The sequence below is a fragment of the Carassius auratus genome, unplaced genomic scaffold (assembly GCF_003368295.1).
Source record: "Carassius auratus strain Wakin unplaced genomic scaffold, ASM336829v1 scaf_tig00217248, whole genome shotgun sequence".
Lineage (NCBI taxonomy): Eukaryota > Metazoa > Chordata > Actinopteri > Cypriniformes > Cyprinidae > Carassius > Carassius auratus.
In genome coordinates, this window is record NW_020528964.1 from 194,779 (window position 1) to 215,856 (window position 21,078).

Here is a 21,078-nt window from a genome sequence, read left to right on the forward strand (position 1 = left end):
AAAAAATTAAAATTAATAAAATAAAATAATACAACATAAATGTTTAGTAATATTAATGAATTATTTAAATATACATTCATATGAATAATAAATTATTAATATTAATAAAATGTTTAATGTATAGCAAAAGGCTAAAATAACTCGTGATTGAGACAAATTTCTCTAATATTATTATTTCTTGTTATTATTGACGCTTTGGCGAAACAGTCATACTAATAATAAACTCTGAAAATAAGGTGGAAAAGAACATTTATTTGGTAACTAAGCAACAGAAATCTAAATTTGTAGCAATATAATAAGACACTAAACATGTTTCATGTGTGGGAATGTTATTTTTTATTGAGCGTTGAAAAGCAAACAGATCCACTTCGAGGTAAAAAATATGTAAATAAATGATTGATTACTAACAACAAATCTAAAAAAGACATATAAACTAACCAAACTCTGTTATTGACGTCACTCGCGAACGCGGCCCCGCCCCCTTCAATCCAGTGTTTAGACATCCTCGCCTCAGCACCACTCCGCGCATCCCTTCGTGCGCGCTCTGGGCACAGAGGTGGAGGTGGAGGCGGAGGCGGGGGTCTCTCGCTCTTTCTGTCTCTGTCTCTCTCTCTCTCTTTTCAGCCGTTTAAATATCAACCCGTGCAACTGGTCAGGGGTTCTGACTCCAAGACTCTCCGCTTGGATCGGATAATTTCTCTACTTTTTCAAGAGGAGCGTCGCACCGGGATGTCGAGCCTCCTGGAAAACCCTCTGCAGGCTGTGCTCTATTTGAAGGAGCTCACCGCCATCGTGCAGAACCAGCAGAGTCTGATTCAAACCCAACGGTACCGGATAGACATACTCGAGCGCCGGCTGGAAGATCTAGCGGTTGAGAATCGGCAGCTCCGGGACTCCAGCAGTCATCACCGGCACCCTCCCCGCTATCATCCGCCTCCGCCTCCCCGGACCTCCAGCCTGCCCCGAACCAACAGACCCGGGACGCCCCCGGTTCAAACCCAGCAGAAGCAGCAGCAGCAGCAGCATTCCCCCCTAGACATGCAGCTCGTGCCTGCGGGACCCATCAATGCCAGTCCGGACTCTGCTGATGAAGATGATAATGACGCTCAGGACCCCTGCTGTCGGTCCCTGGTCCCACAGACACCTGCCACCTTGTGCCGAGCTGTGGGACTCCCACGGGCATCTGAGTAAGTTCTCATCACACGTTCAACAAATCAGTCTTTTTTTTTCCTCTAGGAAAACATGAGATCGGTGAGATGTTGAGGCAGATTACATGCGCAATCAGGATTACATAACAGAGGAATTTAACTCTATGTAGGCCACAGTGTATATTTCATAATCACATATTGCACATCAATAACATCACAAAAAGCATGATAATGCATTTATCAAATCTTTCATCAGTGTCTTTGCAGGAGTGTGTGTTGCAGTCTTAAATAAACTTGACATTGTAAAACGGAAGAAAAAAGATTATAGGTCATCATTAGTTCAGCACATTCACTCTTTCCAGGGCAAAAGGTCTTGAGCAAGAGGTTTTTAATGCACCTGATTAATTTGCAGCAAGAATGCATTTTAAAAAGCACTTAAAAACACTTTATCAGCATGCAACTCATGCGCACACACAGATTTATGCGTAAAGTGAGGCGTAAAGTGAGGTAAAGTGATGACATTCCCATAGTGCATGTGAAGTTGATCCGCCAGCTGGAATCTAATCCAGAGTAAGAGAGAGAAAGAACGGGAGATTGAGTGGGTGAGTGAGTGTGTGTGAGTGTGCATGTGTCTTGCCTATTACGACTGCTCATCTGCTTCAGTGCACATCTCATGCTGCATTTGTAGAGTACTCTTTGTGTGTATCCCACAAGCAAAACTGAAATTATACATTCTGCTTTGATTTGTTTAATGGGAGCATTATCTAGGGTACCAAACACTTAGTCCTGAGTCCGAGAGTGTTACCTTGTTTTATGTTATTTTTATTTATTTATTTTTTATGGCAGAATGCACTTAGTTCTGCTGGAAGTATGAGATGCCCATTGCCAATGAGTTTAGGGCTCAATTATACTCATGTATGCAGCTCATTAAAGCTAATCTCACATCACTTTGGTTTTGACAGGTACATTCAGAGACTGTTGCATCCTTATTAGCGAGTGAGACAGAGTTTTGGCACCAGACACTTTTAATAGTTCACAAAAAAAATGAACATATGCTGAAAAATTACTCACCTTCAGGCCATCCAAGATGTAGATAGCAAGTTTTTTTTCTAAACAGATTTAGAGAAATTTAGCATTACATCACATGCCTAAACAATGGATCCTCTGTAGTGAATGGGTGCCGTCAGAAGGAGAGTCCAAACAGCTGATAACAACATCACAATAATCCTCGAGTAATTCAAACCACTCCAGTCCATCAGTTAACATCTTGTGAAGTGAAAAGCTTCATGTTTGTAATGAACAAATCCATCATGATGTTTTTGAATTCAAACCATTGCTTCTGATTAAATATAATCTATCCATAATATTGCTTTCACCAGAGATAAAATCATCTCATCAAATGAGGAGAGACATATACAGATCAGATATAATTTACAAGCACAGAAATTATTTTGGTATGAGAGGACAACAGGGGACAGACTTTATCACAGCAGGAGGCATTATTATGGAATATGGACATTTCTATATATTTCATGCAAATTGGCCAGAAGTGAAACTGGCATGAATTTCTTCTGTTGTGCATAAAAGAAGATCACAAAAATGTAGTGACACACTTTTTTTTTAACCAAGGAAGCAGCTGGGAAATTAAGACAACAGAATATTACATTAATAATGAATATTGCATAATAATAACAATACCAGGACTGCAAGGAAGTGATATGCAAATACAATAATATTATTAGCCCTCCACATTCTCATGTTATGCTTGAGTGTGAAGCAAACGTATTTGATGTGCTGTCAACAATGGAGGGCTCAGAAAAAACTCATCTTGAACTTTCAATTTCCCTGGACTCCTGAATTAGAGACTGAATTAATACATATGTATATATATAAATAGATTATTAAAATAAATCAGGAAGGAGTTCTTAAAAAAATGAGAGCAGCCATTGCTTTGTGATTGTCAGGATGAACTGTTCTTCTAAGACTTCATTTAGAACTTAATTAAAGTGTGTTATTTAGAGAGCTTTTTACCTGGTGGGTTAAAACTCACAACACTGAATATTTAGGGCTACATGTAAGATTTTTGTATTGCATTTGAATTGCATATAAAATTTCCATCCATTTGGATAGTTTTAACAAACTAATAAACCTACATAAATGAAACAAGTAACAAACTGATTTCTATAGTAGCACTAATAAACTAAATGTGTTTTAAATACACAGTAACCAGGTTTATATATTTATCATCAAAAATATACAATTCGTTTCAATCTCCTACATTTGTTTATTTAAATTCAATTAAAAAAAGATACAAATAGTTAATAATAAACTATGCCATGATTTTTTGAGTGAATAAATCTCACTCATTTCATGTATGACTGACAGACAAATATGCATCAACAAATTAAGTTTACTAGTTTATATTGAAACTGTGTCTTCCAATTGGATGGACATTCTATGTGCATTTCAAATACATAAATATGAAATTAATGCCTAAATACTTTTTGTGTGCCAGTAATGTGGATTCTGAATTAAAACCAGTTGGGAACCAACACACTAAGCTACAGCAATCTCTATAAGTGATCAAGGAACTAAAATTAAGTAACGTGTAAAGAGTATTGCATTGCATTTAATTACAGTAATGTGGATTCGAACCTTTACAGGAGCCAGACCATCCTGCACCAGTTCTGCTGTCCAGCACCTGAGGCTCCAGAGGGAGACTCCCTAATCTGCTCCAGGTGAGGATGTCATCTTCTGTAATGAGAGTTAGTCTTTCTACATGCCAAACAAATAATATGTACAATATGAGCAAGTGATGCAGTAAGGACAGTGTGAATCTACGTGTTTACAGCAGCTGTCTGCATTAGTTAAGTATTCCATTCTTGAATGTTAGTGGTTTCTGTTTGCAGCCCCTGTTCTCTTGGCCTGAGGCATTCTGGGTGATGGGATTCAAGCTAGCAGAGTATAAGTGTGTGTGTGTTTGTGAGAAAGAGAGTTAGTGCATGCTGCAGGTGTAGTTTAACCCTGGTCCGTTCCTCTGTCTGATAGACTAGAAAACTTTCGGCATGGATAAGCATCGTCACTCAGGTGGGTAGAGAGTCTGTGTGCGTGTGTGTGTGTGTGTGTGTTTTCGTGTGTGAATGTGGCAGTTCTGCACTATTTCGGGAACTTCAAACCATCTGAGCTTTGTTTACTGCATATTTTGTTGCCAACAAAACCATGTCTTAAAAGCTATGCTTCGTTAAACAGCACATGATAACTGCGAACAAAATCAGTTCTATACAGAAAATCTTTACTTTTGTATAGAAATTTTAAGAAATCATGACCTAGTCTTTGCAGCAAACTGATAAAGTGGAAAGTGCTCATTATGTTTTGACCCTAACAGGAATTTTTGTGGTAAACATTAAAGAAGAGCTTTATTTCTGCAGAACATTCTAATTTTGTGCCAGTTATGTCTTGAATGATTGAAAATGGACAAAAAAGGAAAGAAAGAACCAAGATAAACATGCAGTCAGAGTGCATTTTGTTTCTCACCTGCAATACAGTGTAAAAATATTATATTAAATTGACTGTAAAAAAAAAAACAAAAAAAATTCTGGTTGCCAGAAATTCACTGTAAGAAATAATAACACTGTGAAGCTTTATTTCATTAAGTGGTGTAATATTAAATATTAAATTACCAAAATATACCTTTTATCTAAAAATAATACAGGTGGTTCAATTGAAAGTCACTTGACAAAAAACACACGCACAAATAAGAAGAAATAAATAGAAAAGAAATATATAATTTAAATAAAAATAAGAAGAAACAAAATCAATTATACAAAATATAGCCATATATGATGTGTCACGAAGGGTCTTTCCTATTATTTTTCCATTGTAAATTATATTATTGTAAATGAACTTTTTTTTTTTTACATTTCACAGTATATGGTTTTTATAGTATTTTTTCTATAGAAATGACATTACTTGCAAAACAACAACAAAACATAATGGCATTTTTTTAATGGTACATTGTTACAGCTTACCAAATATTTGTACTGTAGCATTTTTACAGTATTTTTCTTTAGAAAGTTTGTTTAAATCACTAAGTAACCAGAAGCCTGAGTAAGCACCACTAATAAGGTTTTATTGATGCCAATTTGATACCAATATTGATGCCAATTTGAACAAACTGATGAACAGGAGAACAAGCAGCTTTAATTTCTGCAGAAAAGCCTGTAGTGATTGTGTGCAAGTTATTTCCCAAATGATTAGGAAGGGGGGTTGGTGAGAGAGAAGATGGACTAATGGAGAAAATATAAGCATGTAGTAGTTTCTCACCTCTTATTTGCTGAAATCAACTACCTAGGTTTCTGCTTGATATTTAAACCTGTTATAAACAGCTTAAGAGAGACAGAGAGAGAGAGCATAAATATCCTCTCATAACATAGGAAATTACATCAAACTCTTTGCTGCCTGCATCACTTCACACACACACACTTTTTCTCAAACAACGAGTGAAATCAAATTGTGCTGACACTGAAAGCAGTCAGAAGTGTGCTTGTGTGTGTTGTTAACATGTCTACACTGAGGGACAACCTGGAGAAAATGGTAATGGGCTTGAGCTGTGTTAAGGAGAAGGAACGTACTTTGTGACATCTCTCATGATTTAAACATCTGCTTTCCATTTAGAAATGCTTTTTCATGAGCTCTGCATAAGAGGAAAATGGCTTTGTCATGTATGGGCTTATGTAAGATTGTGTGGGGTGCTAACCTCGGATATTTGGTTTGATTTAGTATATGTTTTATATTTTTATATGAAACCTCTGCATTGCAATTTTTAAATATGTTTGAGCAGACAAATATATATTTGATTGTATTTAATAAATAATTAAATTTTAATTTAAGGTTTTGCAGAAGCAGTGTTTTTCAAAAAGATGTGTGTGTGTGTACAGATACAGTATATAATACATGCATTTTCATACATATGAAGTTCACATTTAAAATTTATACACATATTTTATTATTTACTGAATATATATATACACACATATATATTTAATAAATTAAATTTTAACAATTTCTTGATTTAATGACTTCTATAATGCATAATTGTATAGGCTAAAAAATTAAAAAAATGTATTTTAAAACTATGTAATTTAATGTCATTTTTGTCTTATTCATTGAATAGTTCAAAAAACAAAAATGAATTCAATTTTCGCTGTCTCATTCATGAACAGTTACTGAAGATTAAATCATGACATGGAAATATGATCTCAAACCTTCACTTGATTACCTAATTTTCCATTGAATTTGAAATCTGTGAAAGCCTGCATGTAGTAATTAAGCAGAACGAATTAGTCCTGAGTTCACAGTGGGTTCTGATCAGTCTAGATTAAAAGACGGTGAATCTGGGTCAGCCACTTCTCACTTGTGTCATTTGAAACCACAGCCCGATTCCTGCTGCAGAACAAAAAGATGAGAAAAAAGATGGCCAGCATGAAGTACCACCACCCTGCTCACATCCTCCAGAATATGAGCTCTCTCCTGATCTCAAACTAAAACAGGTACAGCCCAACGGACATGCACTTATGCATGCAATACCGATTCTTTGACATTAAAAGCATGAAACGATAAGTTTTTGTCTCAATGTTTTTGTGCCTTCTTTTTTTATCTGCAGATAGAGGAACTGGAGCAGAAATACGGTGGTCCTTTGATTTCCCGGCGTGCGGCCTGTAAGATTCAGACGGCATTTCGTCAGTACCAGCTCAGCAAGAACTTCCAGAAGATCCGTAACTCAGTTCTGGAGAGCGGGATCCCGCGGCGCATGTCAGTGCGCAGGGTCCGAGTACAGAGGGATGGTTTCTCCGCTGAACGAGCGCTGATGGAGGGATGTTCACTCATGGGCATCCCGCTCACACACTCCACCTCACTGCCGGTGGCTACAACAACCACACTCACACACCTGGAGGACACATTCACTGAACAGGTACAGTTACACCATCAGCATACATGATACAGCATGAATTCTGTGCTATCTATTCAGCATATTTCTATTACAGTCATTGTAATTGGTTTAATTGAAGTACACAAACTATTATGTTCTATTTATTCTATTTTATTGTTTTATTCTATTGAATTTGGTTCTGTTCTGTCCAATTCTACTCAGATATTCTCTTCTGTACTATTCTATCCTGTACTATTTAAATAAGTTGTTCTGTTCTGTTGTATTCCATTCTATTCAATTCTATTCAAATATTTTGTTCTATTCTGTTGTATCTGGTTCCATTCTGTTTGGTTCTTTTCTATTCAATTAAAATATGTTATTTTCAGTTGGATTCTGTTCTGTTGCATTTCAGTTTATTCTATTCTGTTCAATTAGTGCTGTTGTATTTGGTTTCATTCTGCTCCTTTCTATTGAAATCAAATATCTTGTTCTATTATATTCTATTGTATTCCATTCTATTCAGTTGTAATTGGTTTTATACTATTTGTTTTTCTTCTATTCAGTTTAAATATGTTGTTGTTTTCTGTTGTATTCAGTTCTATTTTATTTAATTGTATTCAATTTACATATGTTTTTTTTGTATTCTTGTTTTGTTGTATTATATTTTATTCTATTCTATTGAGTTTAAATATGTTGTTGTATTCTGTTCTTTTGTATTCAATTCCATTCTATTCTATTAGAATGTCTTGAATTATACTGTAGTATTCGATTCAAATATTTAGTTTTATTCGATTCTCTTCTGTTCAATCCTGTACTATTCAAATATGTTGCTCTGTTCTGTTCTATATTATTCACATATTCTATTCTATTCCATTCTGTTACATTCTATTCCATTATATTCTATACTATTCTCCCTGCCAGGTTCAGTCATTAGCACGATCTATTGACGAAGCTTTGAACAGCTGGAGTTCTGTTCGAGATGGGGAAGGAGAGAAGTCCACTGTGGCCCCTCCCTCTGGATCCCATCCTGAGGGGCTCCTGATGGACCCCGCTGGCCTACAGGATACCACACAGAGCAGCTGTGGAGAGAGCATGCCCCGCAGCGCCAGTAAACTTATGATGGCTTTCAGGGACGTGACTGTTCAAATAGACAACCACAACTTTCGCCTCTCCTCCTCAATGCTGGAGTCAGTTTCTCTTGGTAATGGTGTATCCAGGGACACCAGCTCTGAACCCCAAACGGCTGGACAGAACGCAGGCCAGTCGGCATCTTCAACCACAGCGGAGCCTGAGTTCCCAGCTCCGCCACCCAGTGAGGAAGAGATAGAGAACCTACAGCCAACTGGAATAGATGTACCGACAGCAGGGGCGGGACTGGAGGGGAAACAGACCAATCAGATTGCACCAGAGATAGCGGAAAACAGCTCAGAGCCCGTCAGTAGCAGCAGCACCTCGACATCAGCGTGTGAGACGATGATTCTGTCTCTGCCCCGCCCACATTGCCAGGACACACCCTGTGGCACGCTCTCGACGGATATTGCACGTAAACGTCTTTACCGCATTGGACTCAACCTCTTCAATGTGTGAGTACAAAGGTTAAAGGTCAAATCTTTCCATTTAATGTGGCTTTTTAAGCGTGCTACAGGTTATGCTTTATATTTGAAAAGCCTTGGATGTCCCAATAAAATCTACTAAATCTAGTTCTATTGTAATATTATTTGTATACCATCTTATTGTTTGTTCAAATTTAATTCGCTTTCAATTTAAGTAAAAAAAAATTGTTGCTTTGACATTTTATTATTATTTTTCTATACTTCTATATAGCTTTATTATATTTTTGCATTTATTGTGTTAATTTTAGTACTTTAAAATTGAGTTAGTTCCCAAAGCTACATTTCTAATGTATAAGTTTAAGCTTTTCAACTAATATTTATGTTATTTCAGTTGCTGAAAAAAATCTGTAGTTTTAGTTACAAAAAAAAATAAAAAATACTGCAGATCTTGCCATCATTATGAGGAAAACCGCTTCATAGATGGATTAGAATAAATGAATATAAATGTCATATTTAACTAGAAATGCTAAGTTTGGCAAGGTAAACTTTACATTTTGGCTTGTCAAAACCTTGTTTGGAAGTTTTGAAAGAACTTTATGGTTTAAAGGTTTTATTGGCCTTGCAAACAAGCAAGCAAATTTATTATAGAATTGTTCAAATGACTAATCCTAAAGAAAAGAGCTTTTATTCACAGGGTCAGTTTGCCCATGACTAAAATGTAGAGTGCATTTTCATTATACCTGCTGATACACGCTGACAAAAACACACACGCTTGTTTACGTATACATACACAAATACTCAAGAAGACTATATTATACTCCCTCAGGGGTGATTGTGAAGCTCTTTCTCCACTCCATTTTGTGTGTGTATCTCTTTCAGACAACACACACACACACACACACACACACACACACACAGAGAGAGAATAAAGCCAATCGTCAGAGGCTTCAGAGTGCATCAGCACTCAATTGAAATCACAGATCAGATTTTCTTTGACTTGCTTGACGTGAGCGGCACCACGGTTGCCAAGGTAATCAGGCGATCCACACACACACACACACACACACACACACACACACACACACACACACACACGTTTTTTCTCAGGCTGTGACTAAGGGACACTGTTGCTTTTATAAGGTTTCTGTCAGGATGTATGAGGGAATTTAGTTTTTTAGCTATTTGCTCACAATGAGTAAGTGGCATGTAGCATGTTTCGGGTCATGCACGTGTGTGTGTGTGCATGTGTGCTCACCATATAAGGTCAGACAGATTTTCATTTCCCTTTTTTTTTTTTTTTAAGTATCTCATGCTTGAAAACAGAATTTGGTTTTAAGTGACCATTTTCAGATTGAACAGGCCGTTTCGTTTCTGTATCTTTATGATTTCACGCCCCCAAGATTTAAGTTAATCATTCATATTTGATTTGTTTCTATTTTTTTTTTTATTAAATTTTTATTGAGAGAAATAGATTTAACGACAATATTTGGTTTTCTGTGATTAACATTACATTATTAGCAGCAAAATTTGTTTAATAGTCTAAACCTGTGGGCTACATTTTTATCGTAATCTCTAAGAAAAAGTGTTTAAATATCCTTTTAGACTGTTGTACTTTCAAATGATTTTAAATGACTGGCATCTGTACAGTAGGCCTCTTTCAACCACCAAGGCTGCATTTATTTGACTCAAATAACAGATTTAGTTTGATCAATTTAATGCATCCTTGCTGAATAAAAGTATTAATTTCTTTAAAAATTGACTGACCCCAGACTTTTAAAGAGTAGTCAACATAAACATAAATATAAGCTTCTCAGTCCTGTTTTTATTGCCTGAGGGCTGCTCATATACAGTAGATATTGTGATGCACATATGGACGATTGCGTCTCTGGAACAGAATGTCGACAAGATGTGAACTGACATGGAAAGAATAATCTGCATGTAAATACTGCATGTTTGTAGCTATGAATATCTCTCTTAACACACTTATGACCCTGCGCACACGCACTCAGACCTCTTTTGTTTTTTTCCTAGAAACAATTCATAATAACCAGAATGAATGCAAACTGAAAACAAAACAGAACAAAAAAACCTAAAAGCTAAAAAAAAAAAAAAAAATCTTAATGATTCCAAACTTTGAATCGATAGTGTACAATAAATAAATATGAACTTGTACAATAACATTAAATGTACAAGCAGCATATTATATCATTACGTAATGTAACATTAACTAACTTACCTAATGAATGTTATTATAAAGTGCTCTTGAGAAAAAGGAGTTAGTGCTCACCTACATCTTTCTTGATCTTCCTGCAGAAATCCAGACAAAGGCATCCAGTTCCTGATATCCAGGGGCTTTATTCCGGACACGGCCATCGGTGTGGCTCACTTCCTGTTGCAGAGGAAGGGTTTGAGTCGACAGATGATAGGAGAGTTCCTGGGTAACAGCAAGAGGCAGTTCAACAGAGATGTGTTAGAGTGAGTTGTCTTCCTACAATTTTATGCACTCTACTTTTCTCTGTATCATGGTGATTTTGCATCTGATGAGAAATTTAAGTCATATAAAACATTTATAATAAGCCCTGAAAATGTAAATAATAACAGTTGAATTAAAAAAATAAAAATACTCGGGTATGTTTACAGCATAGTTACAGTATGTTTGCTTTAGGGGAGAAAAGAGGCTTCCAATGCATTGGAACAACAACAAAAACAAGACACATATAATAAAAAACAAAATAAAATAAAATAATAAAATAAATAAATATACACAATATAAACACAATAGACAAATTATGTATGAATAGAAAAAAATAGACAAAATGTAAGTAGAAAATATAGTTAAATATAGTATACATTTATTTTGTAAATGTAGTAAACAAAGTAATATATTTAATTAAATAAACATACATTTAAACATATTTATTTGGTTAATCTCTTGTTGCTTTTAAAACAAATAATAATAATAAATACATAATCCCTTTTAATAAAAAAATAAATATACACAATATAAACAATATAAACAAATAACATATGTACACAGTTGACGGAATACACAAAATATATATATATATACAAATAAGCTTTTTACACAAAATTATGTAAGGAATGATCAAGATTATTAAAGAAATAAGAATATTTGTGACTGCCAATACAATGTAAATCTAAACTAAAAAATACTGTCTGAAATATGATTAAACTGCAGTATTTTTTTATTTAACATATTCTAAAATGATATTCTTGTTTTGAGTTATGAATATGACTGAATTAACCTGGCTGCATTAGCGTTTATTAGCCAGTGCATGAATATAACCACATATATTCAGGATCGGGGTTTTCATATAAGAACCAACCACTGAAGGTAATAATGGCACATTTTCATTTCTTTCAGAGCTGGAGCCTCATAAATTGGGCTCTTAATTTCTGAGTTTTATGTGGTCTCTCTCTCTCAGCTGTGTGGTGGATGAGATGGATTTCTCCATGCTGGAGCTGGATGAAGCTTTGAGGAAGTTTCAGGCTCATGTGCGAGTGCAAGGAGAAGCTCAAAAAGTCGAGAGACTCATTGAAGCATTCAGGTGAGAATTAGTTCTTAATTAATAATTAAGTGTCATTTCCTAGACACACATGCAATTTTCCAAATGAACTAAATGAATTAATTTGATACATTGGGTGCTGAACATTCACTATAATGCATATAAATGTTGTTCTTCCTTTCAGTCAGAGATATTGTATGTGTAACCCAGACGTGGTGCAGCAGTTTCATAATCCTGACACCATCTTCATCCTGGCCTTCGCCATCGTGCTGCTGAACACAGACATGTACAGTCCCAACATCAAACCAGAGCGCAAGATGCTTCTGGAAGACTTCATACGCAACCTCCGAGGTGCATTATGTGTGCTGTTCATTAAAACCAGAGCCTGTTTGTGTGCTGATGTCAGAGATCGGATATTTGATGTTAAATATTGCCAATTTTAATCAGCTTTCCGTCTTCATGTTTAAATTTGCATTTTTTTCTATATCAAAATTGACATTTTGATTATCTCCTAGGAGCGTAGGCAGTGTTTGTGTGTGTCTTGGACTGATTCCTGGTCTCTGATCAAATAGTTTTGATCTGTTGCCTGCTTTCTGCAGATATAACAAACATATACGGTGAAAGAGAGCTGTACTTTAAAGGGCGATGAAAAGACATGGGGATTGGAACAAAATCAGAGCATGCTATTAGTCGAGCTCTGGTTTATGATGGGACTTTTCCATAAACCAAATAAATCCTCACTTCAGAAAAATTACACAGTGTCACAGTGACACTTCTGCTTTTTATGGAAGCTTTGTTCTCTCTCAATTAAGACTTTTTTTTCTTGCAATCGTAAGTTGATATCTTACAATTATAAGTAATAAACTCGTAAGGTTTTTAATTGTGACTTTTTATTTGGACTATTCAGACTTTTTTTTATTCAAACTTTTATAAATGAATGCCTCGCAATTGCAAGATATTAACTTGCAATTCTGGAAGAAAAAACATTATAAAGGTTTTTTCAGGGTTGCAAGTTTATATTTTTTTCAAAAGAGTTCTCAGTGTAAACGTCACAGTGAATAACTTGAAATTGTGAGGAAAAAGGTCTGAATTTAGTTTATAATTCTGACTTTTTACTTAGAATTCTAATCATTCAATTCATTCTGATTTCCCCCCTCATAATTCTGAGTTAAGATTTCACAACTAATAACTCAGATGAAAAAGTAGTCTGAATTATGAGATTGAAGTGCAATAAAAATATCCAAATTCTGAGATCAAATATTTTTATTCTATGGCTTTCCATAGCTTCTCCACATACTTGGGTCCTTGCTGACAAAAGATTCATTCCTATTACAGAACAGGCAATCCAGAACATTGTACACAGCAGACTTCATGTATTCTTGCATTACTATAGTAAATGTTAAAAGGTAATAACTAATTTCCCCCTCAGGAGTGGACGATGGGGCAGATATTCCACGGGAGATGTTAGCCAGGATTTATGAGCGGATTCAGCAGAGGGAGCTGCGCTCCAACGAGGATCATGTGACCTATGTTACCAGGGTAGAGCAAAGCATTCTTGGAATGAAGACGGTGAGTCAGTTCTCTACCAATTAAACACAAAGGTCATGTGAATGTGAGAAGTGCATCACCTTTCAGTTCAGTTTGCACTTGATTCATATTTGAAAAGGTGATAGAGACAGTGAGGTCTCTGACCGAACAGCTGGCATTACATTTATTAGTGAGCCAAAGATCAGCATTACTATCACTCACATTTGTGTAAATGAATTCAGCAACCCTAACACAAAGTCTTGAACTTATCCTGAACTGTTTCTATAGACCAGAGATTTTTCTTAATGATTCAGGTATCATAACAGTTTTAAGTAATTCTTTTTTGGAAAAAAGAAGTGCAATTACATTGCCAAAAGATGAGATTGTTTACATTTAAACAGTTTTTGAAAACAGTTCGTTTACACCTTATACACAGTAGTTACATATTTCATTCATTAATTATAAAGTACTACTGAGAAAATGTGCAATGAGGTTCTTTAACATCTTCAACCACATGTTGTCATATGAACAAACGATGAAAAAGTTGAAGTCTGGTCACAGCTACTTGTAAGCAGTGTGTGTTTGATTCAGTAAAATAGACTCATTAGTTTGTGAATCGGACTACACTGATGGCATTATATGTTTCTGATTTATTAAAAGATTTCGGAGTTTGAGAGTTGGATTACTGGTTGCACTATACTTTTTGATTCACTAAAAAGAACCAGCTCAAAAGAATTTAATTTTTCTTTTGGTGAATTAGACAACATTGGTTATGATAAATGTTTTTTATTCTTCATGTATCTATATCTATCTATTTAGTTATCCATCTATATATATATATATATATATATATATATATATATATATATATATAAACTTTTGCCAGTCTCATGTTTGATGAACACGATGAGGTAAAAATAAACTTTGCTCAAAGCAAAAACAGTTTCTGGTCATTCATTTTCCCCACCTCTGTATGCTAACAGCTGTGTGAATGAATTTATCAGTACGTGAGCTATAAAAACAGGAAACTTGAGACTAAAACTGCTCATTAGTTTGGTGTTATCATTTCAGATTTCACATGACAGCACTGCAAAACCTTCTACCGCCATATGAAATATTAATTTCATTCTTCAGCCCATGCTGCTTCAGACATCCCTCTTTTCAGCGCATTTCCTGTGCTGATGGAAACTGTACCTTCTGAAATGAATTTACCTGAAATTTGATGTGTCTTTCTTGGTCAGATACTGTCGGTTCCTCACCGTAGGCTGGTGTGCTGCAGTCGACTCTATGAGGTCACCGATGTGAATAAACCACAGAAACAGGCCTCACATCAGAGAGAGGTGTTCCTCTTCAATGACCTGATTGTGGTGAGAGACACACGTGTTCATACATGGAAAGATATTCCAACATGTACACACAAACAGCAGAACATAAAAACTGTTTTTTATTCTTTCTTTTGTTTTGTTAGATCCTAAAACTATGCCCTAAGAAGAAGAGTGCGGCCACATACACGTTCTGCAAGGCCATGGGCTTACTGGGAATGCAGTTTCATCTGTTTGAGAATGAGTGTAAGAATACAAACAAACACAAAAAATAGTTATATAATAATGTATAGATTTATATTTGACTATATTTATAAATTTAGAGAAGAATATAGTATAGTTATAATTAAGAGTTTTCAACTGGGTGACCATGAAACTACTAAAATACAAATAAAATACTTTTTCTAAATGTGGTTACTCTGTTATATTGCTTTTTAATAATCATACATAAATATTAATATTACTAATAAATAAACAAACTGCTTCTGAAGTTTAAGTCCACATTTATAAAAATGATATTATTATAGCTTTTACCCAATTCAAATGGATACATTAAATAATAAAAATATAATAATATTTAATAATAATATGAACAGTGCCTTTCAAAAGGCACAGAGTGATTTTGGATAATATCAGCATTAATCTTTAAAATTTGTAATAATGACTTTGCATTGATAAGGGACAGCTTAAACTATGAACATTTATTTTATTAAATATGAAATGTATGGTTTCAGAAAAATACTAAAGCTATTAGCATCTCCAAACTGTGTTCTGATTTGTCGGTTGCTCTGTCAATCAAATAGTGAACCTATAAAGATTGTTTTGATGCAATAATCTTCAAAAAAATAAATTTCTTGAGTATGAAGTTAATATGCTGCCATTTTTTTGTAATCAAAAAGAAAAAATTTGTTATATTTAGTTACATGAAAATGCAATCCAAAATGTATTTATTTTTATTTCAAATGTATCTTTTTTCATTTTGATTTCTTTTTTAAGTAATAAAAAACAGAACCTGACAGAGCAGAGCCTTGTTCAATATTTGCAGTGTCATACATGTGTGTTTTCTGTCACAGATTACCCTCATGGAATCACGATATTGTCTCCGTTCTCGTCTGAGAAGAAGCAGGTAGTGAGTTTCTGTTCTCAGAGCGCTGAGGAGCTGCTCAAGTTTGTAGAGGACCTGAGAGAGAGCATGGCAGAGGTGGCAGAGATGGAACAAATACGGATTGAGTGTGAGTGTTATTGCGTGCTCATTTACTCATCAGGAGCATGCAAGTACTTATTTACTTTTACCTGCTCACACGCTTTAGGTTAGTGATAGTCACATTTATTTCAAATTTGAATATAAAGAAATCCCTGGGTTTCTAGTTGTCCATGTTTTGTCCAAAAAAAAGAAAAGAAAAAAAAGACTAGCATTAAAAAGTCAAAATCTAGACACTTTTGACCTGGTCCAGTAACAAACCACCTAGCAAACACATTGCAACTTTTTCAGTTCAACATCATTGGAAAAGCATACAGCATATTTTAGAACAGTTGATGTTTTCTTCATTTTAAGTTGTTAGCACTATAAATAATTTATTCATAATTTGTAACATTTTAACTCCTTATCATTACTTAAAACTTAGCATGAAATATAATGAATTCTCTATATTCCTCAGTGGTTTGAATGCCACGGTTGTGGCCATCATTAAAGTGAATTATGTATGTGGTCCTCAGGGGAACTAGAAAGACAACAGGTTGTGAGATATCAAACTAACAAGAACGACACACAACTAGACATCCATGCTGGACCTAGTTCTGCTTCAGGTACACACATACACACACACACACACGTAAACAAACACATGCTATACACAACAATAAGCCTGTTTTTGATGTCTTGTGCATCTGTGTGGCTTGCAGGGGATGATATATATGAGAAAACGGGAAGCAACATGGTAGAGGTTTGTATCAAAACATCGTGGTCTGAGTGCAGTGCAAAATTATGTTTCAATTCTCGGTGCATGTACTGTATGTACAGTGTCCTCCAAAAGTTTGGGCAAAGTGGGGTTTTGGATATCAGCATAAATCTTTGTCATTTTTAGTGATGTCTTTGCACTGATAAGGGACAACTCAAAGTATGAAAGCATATTTTATTAAAGTAATAATTCACCTAAGGAGAATTTGCTGAAAATCTACTCAACCTCAAGCCATCCAAGATTTAGATGCGTTTTTTGTTCATCAGAACAGATTTGGAGAAATTTAGCATTAAATCACTTGCTCACCAATAGATGCAGTGAATGGGTGCCGTCAGAATGAGAGTCCAAACCTCTGATAAAAACATCACAATAATCCACAAGTATTCCACACCATCCAATCCATCTTCTGAAGTGAAAACTTGCCTGTTTATAAGAAACAAATCCATCATGTCTTCATACAATTACCAGCCAAAATATGAGCTCATAATCCATAATAATGTTTCCTCCAGTGAAAAAGTCCTACCCTGTTGTTCTCTCACATCAAAATCCAATGACATATTTGTTTAGATCTGTTTTGGACTGTTTTTGCTTGTAAACAGTGCTTGATCTGTGCATATTTCTCTCCTGATTCAGACGAGACAACTTTTTCAATGGAGAAATCAATATTATGTCTTAAGGACTCGTATCTAGGCTGGATGGCAGCTATTTTAGCAGACTGTTAAGTTAAAAACGTTTTATTGGATCTGTTTATTTCAAACACTCCGCTTTTTCCTACACAAGATGTTAATTGATGGACTTGAGTGGCCTGAAGGTGAATACTTTTTCATTTTTGGGTGAGGTATTTCTGTAAATAAAGGAAGTAAATAAATAAATAAATTCAAAGCATAGAAAAATGCCATCACTGCCAATGAAGAACCTTTATTTTAAGGAGTGTAGAGCTGGACATAGAGCATCTCTAAACTGAGTTCTGTTTGGTCTGTTGTTCTGTCAAACAATCAATCAAATAAAAAGAAAATGACCTTCAATGATAATTGTATAATACCTTAATGCATTCACTATAAAAATGTTGAGGATTTATGCTGATATTGGACCATTTTAAATCCTAGAGTGTTTAAAAAAGTTTTGGGAACATTGTAGGTGGTGACAGCACGTATTGTCGTTTTTTAATTGTCTATTTAGTTATCATCACTATCTCCTTGCAGAATCAGAGATAACCTCCCCACCGTTCCCAAACTCCCTGCCCTTTACCCTTTGACTCCTGAGCTCACCCTGATCCCGTTGTCCATCAGATTGGAGATGCCCGCCCTCGGTGTCTTCACTGCAATCTCACACCACTGGTGCAGAGCAATAACAGCACTGCCGCCCCCTAGAAAAAAACACAATCCACCACCCTGATATCTATGGCCTTTCACTCGGGCTTTTGCTGAATGCTGTGTTTTAATGGTGCATACAGCTGCTGTTGTTGTGCGGTGAAATAATTTAAAGATAAAATCTTTAGTGGAAATGATGTCATCAGGGTATTAAAGTAAGACACACTAGATACACACATTCACACATACAGCTTTTGCCTTTAAAGGAAATGTTGTGGTTAATGTTTTGACTGCAATGCAATGGAATGCAGACACTGATACCATGCACGAATTAAGCCCAAATGTATATCCTGTTACACTCAGGTGTACAAAAATTTGGGGCAGTATTATTTTATTTTGTATAAATTAATACTCTCATTAAGTAGATATACATTAAATTGTTTAAAGTGACAGCAAAGACATTTTTAATGTTTCTAAAGATTTCATATTTAACTTTCAACTTTCTATTCACTATGAAAACAAAAAGCATCAGGGTTTACACAAAAATATTTGGTATTGACATTGATAATCATAAATGTTTCTTAAGCAGCAAATCAGCATATAAGAGTGATTTCTGAAGGATCATGTGACATGATGATGCTGAAAACATCACATGAATAAATTACATTTTACAATAGATTTAAATAGATAACATTAACTGTAAATTATACGAATATTTCAAAAGTTTTCTATATTTTTGATCAAATAAATGCAGTCTTGGTAAGCACGAGACACCTTTGAAAAGTGTACATTAAATCACAGAATATCAAAATGGCTTGCCTACCAGAGGCAAAAAAATTAATAAAATAAAAATTTTTATTGCTTGTGGAAAAACAAATATAAGATTTGCAATGCACGTCCAGAAACACCATTTTAATAGTTTCAATAGCTCTTGCACTGAAAGTCATTCAAATTCAAATACTTCATTAAAAAGAGCCGAAATGAAAGGACCAAGCTGTGGTTACTGTAGAGAGACAGGCTACACAAATGCTCTTTCACGAGATGCCAAACACATCATGACAAGGTGCAAATTGCTCAGCATGCAATAAGGACCCTCGCTGCCAAGCGTCTAGGCCCTCGAGGGGCACTTTAATGCTTCTTACAGACAGATAAAACCATAACCGTCTGATTAGCAGTGCAGTAATGAACGGAAGTGCATAAGATAGCAGTTAATTATTCACATCACGGCAGTTTAAGTAGGAAGTCAGCGTCGCCCACTTTCACCCACTCCAACTGCACTGTATGTAGTCATGATGTGTTTTGCCTGCATGCTCTGGCAGATTATTTGCATTTTCATTAAAAAAGAAGAAATAAAAGAGAAAAAAAATTTTTTTGGAAGAAAATCTGCCATTGCAGTAAAGCAAAATACACTTTGAGATTTGAAATTTCTATTAAAGATACAGTCTATTATTATTATTATTAGATATGTATAATATAATATTATACAAATATTATTAGATAAATTAAAAAATAGACAGAAAACAATTACATTTTGAGTATAATCTTTTATGTACAAAAAAGGGCCTAATACAAATTTTACTTTGCATCATATACAGTTTTGTTGTTTTTGTTGTTTTTACAAAATAAGATTACATTTTATTTTCTATTTTTTAAGATTTAGATTACAGTCTTCAATGGACTTGGAAAATATGTTCACATTCTCAATTTAATTCTTCTGTTACTGGCCATAATTCTGACACTGAAATCAAGATTAGGCATAAAATAATGACTTCAGAAACATTCATAAAAGGAAGTGATATTATAGCAATTAATTATCCAAATCACAGCAGTAGGAAGTCAGCATCGCCCGCATTCACCCACTCCGACCGCACCGTATGTGTGTCATACCGTCTTTTGCCGCCTGCATGCTCTGTGGCATGGCCTTTTCATGTGTTTCCGCACCAGAGGGCCGTGAGAGTGCAGCAGGCCAGGCTGATAACGCTTCCTGCTTCTGGCTGTTTCTAAACTAGGTGTCAATTCACAACAGGCTCCAAACGTACCAACTCAGCTCTGCTCTGGCCACACCCAGCGCTCAGCAACACCTGGCCGTCCTGCCTAGCCCCGCCCCTGGCTCCGCCCTCACCATCTCCCCCGACACCTTGATCCAGTGCCAGCAGATCGTGAAAGTGATCGTCGTGGACTCTGCTGGGCGTGGCCACGTGGAGGCATTCCTCAGCCACAGCCCCGCCCATCGCCTCATCCAATCGGCTGTCTCCACGCCCACCAGGTCACGGGAGGGAGGCAAGCAGCAGCAGCCGCCCCTCCCTCCCCCGCCACCTCCTTATCATCACCCACATCAGTTTTGCCCCCCGACCCCTCCACCACCACGCCACCTACTGAGCCAACGCAGGTACTCCAGCGGGACGCGCAGCCTAGTCTGAACAAAAAAACACTCTCAGATGAGTTCACAGCTGTTAATGGGATGGTTCACACTCTCTTTATTAAATCACTTTCATGTCATTCCAAGTTCATTTTTGAGTAAAAAAAAAAAAAGATTTCTCAGAACACACAAAAAAAACCCATTTTGAATAATGTTTACTTAGTTTTTTTTTTTCAGTATAAAAATATTTACAGTGAAATAATTTAATGATAAGCACGAAAAAATGTAGTCTGTACATTTTGTGGACTTTGAAGTCCTCTTAATTAAGCCATATGTGAGCTGAAAACTGATGTCCATAAATTTATGTTCACTGAAAACTGCCAGTGGAATTCTAAAATGTCTTTAATAGAAACATTTAGTGCATTATAATAATAATAATAATAAT

The 21,078-nt window shown here is 35.6% G+C and overlaps 1 protein-coding gene across 2 annotated transcripts; it reads left to right on the forward strand.

Moving 5' to 3' along the window:
• Positions 1-327: 327 nt before the first annotated feature.
• LOC113100343 (IQ motif and SEC7 domain-containing protein 3-like) lies at positions 328-21,010 on the forward strand. Of its 2 annotated transcripts, none has more exons than XM_026265149.1 (15): positions 328-1,187; positions 3,812-3,886; positions 6,583-6,697; positions 6,811-7,119; positions 7,999-8,660; positions 10,944-11,105; positions 12,077-12,199; positions 12,342-12,508; positions 13,587-13,726; positions 14,926-15,051; positions 15,153-15,252; positions 16,080-16,238; positions 16,723-16,812; positions 16,909-16,949; positions 20,284-21,010. In XM_026265149.1, the coding sequence occupies exons 1-15, from the start codon at positions 730-732 to the stop codon at positions 20,692-20,694; spliced, it is 3,138 nt and encodes a 1,045-aa protein (XP_026120934.1). In that variant the 5' UTR covers positions 328-729; the 3' UTR covers positions 20,695-21,010. The 2 variants fall into 2 exon arrangements, with proteins under 2 accessions (XP_026120934.1, XP_026120935.1); XM_026265150.1 differs by having other exon boundaries at positions 20,301-20,503.
• The last annotated feature ends 68 nt before the right edge of the window (positions 21,011-21,078 follow it).